The sequence below is a fragment of the Oncorhynchus masou genome, unplaced genomic scaffold (assembly GCF_036934945.1).
Source record: "Oncorhynchus masou masou isolate Uvic2021 unplaced genomic scaffold, UVic_Omas_1.1 unplaced_scaffold_1886, whole genome shotgun sequence".
NCBI lineage: Eukaryota > Metazoa > Chordata > Actinopteri > Salmoniformes > Salmonidae > Oncorhynchus > Oncorhynchus masou.
In genome coordinates, this window is record NW_027008387.1 from 93149 (window position 1) to 101385 (window position 8237).

Below are 8237 nucleotides of genomic sequence, written 5' to 3' on the forward strand. Positions count from 1 at the left end.
GCCTCTGCGTACCCCTCCCACCCACAGCCAGGCTAAAACCCCTAGACTCAGTTATTCAGTTATAGCCTCTCTGCGTACCCCTCCCACACACAGCCAGGCTAAAACCCCTAGACTCAGTTATTCAGTTATAGCCTCTCTGCGCACCCTCCCACCCACAGCCAGGCTATAACCCCTAGACTCAGTTATTCAGTTATAGCCTCTCTGCCCACCCCTCCCACCCACAGCCAGGCTAAAACCCCTAGACTCAGTTATTCAGTTATAGCCTCTCTGCGCACCCCTCCCACCCACAGCCAGGCTAAAACCCCTAGACTCAGTTATTCAGTTATAGCCTCTCTGCGCACCCCTCCCACCCACAGCCAGGCTAAAACCCCTAGACTCAGTTATTCAGTTATAGCCTCTCTGCGCACCCCTCCCACCCACAGCCAGGCTAAAACCCCTAGACTCAGTTATTCAGTTATAGCCTCTCTGCGTACCCCTCCCACACACAGCCAGGCTAAAACCCCTAGACTCAGTTATTCAGTTATAGCCTCTCTGCGCACCCCTCCCACCCACAGCCAGGCTAAAACCCCTAGACTCAGTTATTCAGTTATAGCCTCTCTGCGCACCCCTCCCACCCACAGCCAGGCTAAAACCCCTAGACTCAGTTATTCAGTTATAGCCTCTCTGCGCACCCTCCCACCCACAGCCAGGCTAAAACCCCTAGACTCAGTTATTCAGTTATAGCCTCTGCGCACCCCCTCCCACCCACAGCCAGGCTAAAACCCCTAGACTCAGTTATTCAGTTATAGCCTCTCTGCGCACCCTCCCACCCACAGCCAGGCTAAAACCCCTAGACTCAGTTATTCAGTTATAGCCTCTCTGCGCACCCCTCCCACCCACAGCCAGGCTAAAACCCCTAGACTCAGTTATTCAGTTATAGCCTCTCTGCGTACCCCTCCCACCCACAGCCAGGCTAAAACCCCTAGACTCAGTTATTCAGTTATAGACTCTCTGCGCACCCCTACCACCCACAGCCAGGCTAAAACCCCTAGACTCAGTTATTCAGTTATCCCACACACAGCCAGGCTAAAACCCCTAGACTCAGTTATTCGTTATAGCCTCTGCGCCCTCCCACCCACAGCCAGGCTAAAACCCCTAGACTCAGTTATTCAGTTATAGCCTCTCTGCGCACCCCTCCCACCCACAGCCAGGCTAAAACCCCTAGACTCAGTTATTCAGTTATAGCCTCTCTGCGCACCCCTCCCACCCACAGCCAGGCTAAAACCCCTAGACTCAGTTATTCAGTTATAGCCTCTCTGCGCACCCCTCCCACCCACAGCCAGGCTAAAACCCCTAGACTCAGTTATTCAGTTATAGCCTCTCTGCCCACCCCTCCCACCCACAGCCAGGCTAAAACCCCTAGACTCAGTTATTCAGTTATAGCCAGGCTAAAACCCCTCTCAGTTATTCAGTTATAGCCTCTCTGCGCACCCTCCCACCCACAGCCAGGCTAAAACCCCTAGACTCAGTTATTCAGTTATAGCCTCTCTGCGCACCCCTCCCACCCACAGCCAGGCTAAAACCCCTAGACTCAGTTATTCAGTTATAGCCTCTCTGCGTACCCCTCCCACCCACAGCCAGGCTAAAACCCCTAGACTCAGTTATTCAGTTATAGACTCTCTGCGCACCCCTACCACCCACAGCCAGGCTAAAACCCCTAGACTCAGTTATTCAGTTATAGCCTCTCTGCGTACCCCTCCCACACACAGCCAGGCTAAAACCCTAGACTCAGTTATTCAGTTATAGCCTCTCTGCGCACCCCTCCCACCCACAGCCAGGCTAAAACCCCTAGACTCAGTTATTCAGTTATAGCCTCTCTGCGCACCCCTCCCACCCACAGCCAGGCTAAAACCCCTAGACTCAGTTATTCAGTTATAGCCTCTGCGTACCCCTCCCACCCACAGCCAGGCTAAAACCCCTAGACTCAGTTATTCAGTTATAGCCTCTCTGCGCACCCCTCCCACCCACAGCCAGGCTAAAACCCCTAGACTCAGTTATTCAGTTATAGCCTCTCTGCCCACCCCTCCCACCCACAGCCAGGCTAAAACCCCTAGACTCAGTTATTCAGTTATAGCCTCTCTGCGCACCCCTCCCACCCACAGCCAGGCTAAAACCCCTAGACTCAGTTATTCAGTTATAGCCTCTCTGCGCACCCCTCCCACCCACAGCCAGGCTAAAACCCCTAGACTCAGTTATTCAGTTATAGCCTCTCTGCGCACCCCTCCCACCCACAGCCAGGCTAAAACCCCTAGACTCAGTTATTCAGTTATAGCCTCTCTGCGTACCCTCCCACACACAGCCAGGCTAAACCCCTAGACTCAGTTATTCAGTTATAGCCTCTCTGCGCACCCCTCCCACCCACAGCCAGGCTAAAACCCCTAGACTCAGTTATTCAGTTATAGCCTCTCTGCGCACCCCTCCCACCCACAGCCAGGCTAAAACCCCTAGACTCAGTTATTCAGTTATAGCCTCTCTGCGCACCCCTCCCACCCACAGCCAGGCTAAAACCCCTAGACTCAGTTATTCAGTTATAGCCCTCTGCGCACCCCTCCCACCCACAGCCAGGCTAAAACCCCTAGACTCAGTTATTCAGTTATAGCCTCTCTGCGCACCCTCCCACCCACAGCCAGGCTAAAACCCCTAGACTCAGTTATTCAGTTATAGCCTCTCTGCGCACCCCTCCCACCCACAGCCAGGCTAAAACCCCTAGACTCAGTTATTCAGTTATAGCCTCTCTGCGTACCCCTCCCACCCACAGCCAGGCTAAAACCCCTAGACTCAGTTATTCAGTTATAGACTCTCTGCGCACCCCTACCACCCACAGCCAGGCTAAAACCCCTAGACTCAGTTATTCAGTTATAGCCTCTCTGCGTACCCCTCCCACACACAGCCAGGCTAAAACCCCTAGACTCAGTTATTCAGTTATAGCCTCTCTGCGCACCCCTCCCACCCACAGCCAGGCTAAAACCCCTAGACTCAGTTATTCAGTTATAGCCTCTCTGCGCACCCTCCCACCCACAGCCAGGCTAAAACCCCTAGACTCAGTTATTCAGTTATAGCCTCTCTGCGTACCCCTCCCACCCACAGCCAGGCTAAAACCCCTAGACTCAGTTATTCAGTTATAGCCTCTCTGCGCACCCCCTCCCACCCACAGCCAGGCTAAAACCCCTAGACTCAGTTATTCAGTTATAGCCTCTCTGCGCACCCCTCCCACCCACAGCCAGGCTAAAACCCCTAGACTCAGTTATTCAGTTATAGCCTCTCTGCGCACCCCTCCCACCCACAGCCAGGCTAAAACCCCTAGACTCAGTTATTCAGTTATAGCCTCTCTGCGCACCCTCCCACCCACAGCCAGGCTAAAACCCCTAGACTCAGTTATTCAGTTATAGCCTCTCTGCGCACCCCTCCCACCCACAGCCAGGCTAAAACCCCTAGACTCAGTTATTCAGTTATAGCCTCTCTGCGCACCCCTCCCACCCACAGCCAGGCTAAAACCCCTAGACTCAGTTATTCAGTTATAGCCTCTGCGCACCCTCCCACCCACAGCCAGGCTAAAACCCCTAGACTCAGTTATTCAGTTATAGCCTCTCTGCGCACCCCTCCCACCCACAGCCAGGCTAAAACCCCTAGACTCAGTTATTCAGTTATAGCCTCTCTGCGTACCCCTCCCACCCACAGCCAGGCTAAAACCCCTAGACTCAGTTATTCAGTTATAGACTCTCTGCGCACCCCTACCACCCACAGCCAGGCTAAAACCCCTAGACTCAGTTATTCAGTTATAGCCTCTCTGCGTACCCCTCCCACACACAGCCAGGCTAAAACCCCTAGACTCAGTTATTCAGTTATAGCCTCTCTGCGCACCCCTCCCACCCACAGCCAGGCTAAAACCCCTAGACTCAGTTATTCAGTTATAGCCTCTCTGCGCACCCCTCCCACCCACAGCCAGGCTAAAACCCCTAGACTCAGTTATTCAGTTATAGCCTCTCTGCGTACCCCTCCCACCCACAGCCAGGCTAAAACCCCTAGACTCAGTTATTCAGTTATAGCCTCTCTGCGCACCCCTCCCACCCACAGCCAGGCTAAAACCCCTAGACTCAGTTATTCAGTTATAGCCTCTCTGCGCACCCCTCCCACCCACAGCCAGGCTAAAACCCCTAGACTCAGTTATTCAGTTATAGCCTCTCTGCGCACCCCTCCCACCCACAGCCAGGCTAAAACCCCTAGACTCAGTTATTCAGTTATAGCCTCTCTGCGTACCCCCCCACCCACAGCCAGGCTAAAACCCCTAGACTCAGTTATTCAGTTATAGCCTCTCTGCGTACCCCTCCCACCCACAGCCAGGCTAAAACCCCTAGACTCAGTTATTCAGTTATAGCCTCTCAAACTCTGCCCCTCCTTGCCTCTCTCCCTCTCTAGCGTTCCGCAGTCCTGACAGTGACCAGAGGATCAACACCGGGTACCTCAGAATACATCCACACACCAGCAGCAGGCCAGACCAGGGCCTGGTTGGGAGGTGTAACCTGAGCTCGCCAAGGGAATTCCACCCATCTGTGGCACTTTAAACCTCTCTTCAGATGCTTCTCTCAGGCTGGGCTGTCTATTTACATCACATGGGCCTGGATCCCTTCCTGTTTTTATTGCTTAGTGGGCAGCGGCAGAGTCCACTTTCTGTCTACTTCTGCAATGTGTTGAAATGTTCCTCTGTTAACTCCTATCTGTTTATTAAATGGTAAAATGTATGTCTAAACTACTGGCACACAGCTCGGACACCCATACATACCCCACAAGACAGGCCACAAGAGGTCTCTTCACAGTCCCCAAGTCCAAAACAGACTTGGGAGGCACACAGTACTACATAGAGCCATGACTACATGGAACTCTATTCAACAGTACTACATAGAGCCATGACTACATGGAACTCTATTCAACAGTACTACATAGAGCCATGACTACATGGAACTCTATTCCACAGTACCACATAGAGTCATGACTACATGGAACTCTATTCCACAGTACCACATAGAGTCATGACCACATGGAACTCTATTCCACAGTACCACATAGAGTCATGACTACATGGAACTCTATTCCACAGTACCACATAGCGTCATGACTACATGGAACTCTATTCCACAGTACCACATAGAGCCATGACTACATGGAACTCTATTCCACTGTACCACATAGAGTCATGACTACATGGAACTCTATTCCACAGTACCACATAGAGTCATGACTACATGGAACTCTATTCCACAGTACCACATAGAGTCATGACTACATGGAACTCTATTCCACAGTACCACATAGAGTCATGACTACATGGAACTCTATTCCACAGTACTACATAGAGCCATGACTACATGGAACTCTATTCCACAGTACCACATAGAGCCACGACTACATGAAAATCTATTCCACAGTACCACATAGAGTCATGACTACATGGAACTCTATTCCACAGTACCACATAGAGCCATGACTACATGGAACTCTATTCCACTGTACTACATAGAGTCATGACTACATGGAACTCTATTCCACAGTACCACATAGAGTCATGACTACATGGAACTCTATTCCACAGTACCACATAGAGTCATGACTACATGGAACTCTATTCCACATCAAGTAACTGACGCAGGCAGTAAAATTTGATTTAAAAAACACCTTATGGAACCGGGACTGTGAAGCAACACAAACATAGGCATCGACACACACACACACACACACACACACACACACACACACACACACACACACACACACACACACACACACACACACACACACACACACACACACACACACACACACACACACACACACACACGCACTATGCACACACATGGATTTAGTACTGTAGATATGGTGGAGCAGGGGCCTGAGGGCACACCGTGTGTTGTGAAATCTCTGACTGTATTGTAATGTTTAAATTATATCAACTGTCTTAATTTTGCTGGACCCCAGGAAGATTAGCTGCTGCCTTGGATCCATAATAAATGCAAATGGTGTGAAAATACATAGCAGGGACCTGTTTGGACGAGACAAGCTCAATTTGAACCGCACACCAAAGTCAAAATATCCCAAGATCAAATGTGTTCAGAAGCAAAATAACACACCAGCATAGTGGCTGCAAATGTGACTAGTAAACCATTACTAAGGAAAATGCAAAACTGATCCAAAATGTAGCATCTAGCGCCAACTTCACCCGGCGCCATTGAGGACAACTGAGCCTACCTGGACTGCATCTCTGGTTGCGTTTTGAGGGTGGTCTGGTGTGTAAGCTCTACCAGGGACTGGTAGTACTGCTGCTGCTGCTGCTGCTGCTGCTTGTAGCGAGACAGGATGAAGAAGAGTCCCAGGATGGTCTTCAGATTCCCATTCCGGATCTCTGACGGGTAGACAGGGGAACAGAGCACATCACTATCAGGAACGGGGGTTCAAATCTAGCTGCTGCCAACAACACGGAAATGTATGCACGCAGTACTGTAATTGGTTTGGATAAAAGCGTCAGCTAGCTAAATTACATATATTTACCGCCCTGTGTGATTCCTGGCTTGGCTAAGAGAAGACACAAACACACATCTGACACAAGGGAAGTGAGTATCTAGTGTTGTTTTCGTCTCAGAATGAGGAAGTGAGAATGAAATAGTGAGTCAGGTAGAGTGTGCTATTACTAACGGAACAAGTGTCTAATTTAACTGTAACCGTGGCAACCTATTTTTGATTTTCATTTTGTTGATATTGACTATTTCACAATTATTGCACTAGGGATTCACCTAAGACCACTGGCTGAGTGACTTAGTCCTCGTGAGAAATGGGTTCAGACTAGGTTGCACACATTCACTCTAAACTTACTCTAAAATGCTTTTAAAGTTCACTTCTCCCTGCAAAACAAAGGAGCCTATCAACTGTGATATGATTCATCTGAAATCCAGGAATGAAAATGTATCTCTCGCTCAGCCCCCGTCATTGGAGCGCTAACGCATCCACTTGTGAAATGGCTTTTCATATCAGAATAGCTGACACAGAGGCTGTTTGAAAGATTTCAACAGCTGACACAGCAGTTTACGTAACGGGGCTCAACTTTCTTGGCCTGTTGTTTGGCGATTACAAAAAGTTGGAAAGATTAATCTTTACGTTTTCGATTTCAAACTCCAGGAAGCAGTCATTTATACCGTTACATTGCAGCAGTCCAAACGGGCAGTATTCACTGGAAGAACGAAAACGTCCCACATTCATTCGGGCAAAGCAATTTGTCACTGGCCACAGAATAATTAGAGATTTACTGTATAGAAAACAATAGCACAACAGAAATACAGGGCCTTTTGAGGTTACGATTTGAAACATGAAGGATCAGTTACCCGGAACCAGATTAAGCCTGTTTGTGGACTAAAAAACATGCTGAATGGAGAATCTCCATTGAAAGTGTTTACTAGTCCAGGACTAGGCTTAATCTGGTTCAAGGAAAACCATCCTAATAAGTAAGAGATAGAAGCAGTTGACCATGTGAACATCTATTCAGACATTCAGACAAATACAGACATTTGATGTCAATGTGACCAGTTGTCTCCTCGTGCTTCATGGATGTGGAACAAATTCATTAAACACAGATATCGCAGCAGGGTTGTCATTTAGAGAAAAAACAAAACAGCTGCGATTTTGAGGAAAATGGAACCAAACTTGATCCAGATATTGGGTAACGGAGGGAGGTCCACCATGATAGGGTTTCCTCTAACACCAGCCTGCTTTACCAGCCTGCTTTACCAGCCTGCTCCCACTCTTTCTATTCAACCTGCTTCCAGAGACCCTCTCCCTCAGAATGATCCAATTATGGTTAGTTATGCTAAGCTCCATTGGCCCACCATACAGGAGCACGTCTTATGCCCAGTTTCAAAGCAACGTGGGCTAAGTGCTGTCAGCACTTCGGGGGCCAGTCCTCCTTGGGCCACAGTCAGAGTATATGGGCCCCGCTTCGAGGGACTTTTAAGTGGTTAACGCGGTTTCATTTAACCTTTTGTCTTTTTTGGGGGCGGATTTTACGAGCCACAAAGGACTTCGGAGGAGGTAGATGGAGGGTTCTGCTAGGCCTGAATGGTACAGGAAAAGTATTGAGGAAAAATGGGACTGCTGAACCGCTCCCACCCAATTCATCTTTCCTGGATTTAATCCCCAGACGCAAGCTGATTTAGCCT

General features: G+C 49.4%; 1 protein-coding gene across 1 annotated transcript in view; it reads right to left on the reverse strand.

Moving 5' to 3' along the window:
• Positions 1-6744, reverse strand: part of LOC135532514 (neuron navigator 3-like) — a 37556-nt gene extending 30812 nt beyond the window's left edge. The window contains exons 1-2 of the mRNA XM_064959992.1: positions 6580-6744; positions 6280-6433 (exon numbers count right to left, since the gene is read on the reverse strand). Of these exons, the coding sequence (XP_064816064.1) occupies positions 6280-6290 (11 nt within the window). The 5' untranslated portion in view covers positions 6291-6433; positions 6580-6744. The remainder of the gene's footprint in view (positions 1-6279; positions 6434-6579) is intronic.
• Positions 6745-8237: the final 1493 nt, after the last annotated feature.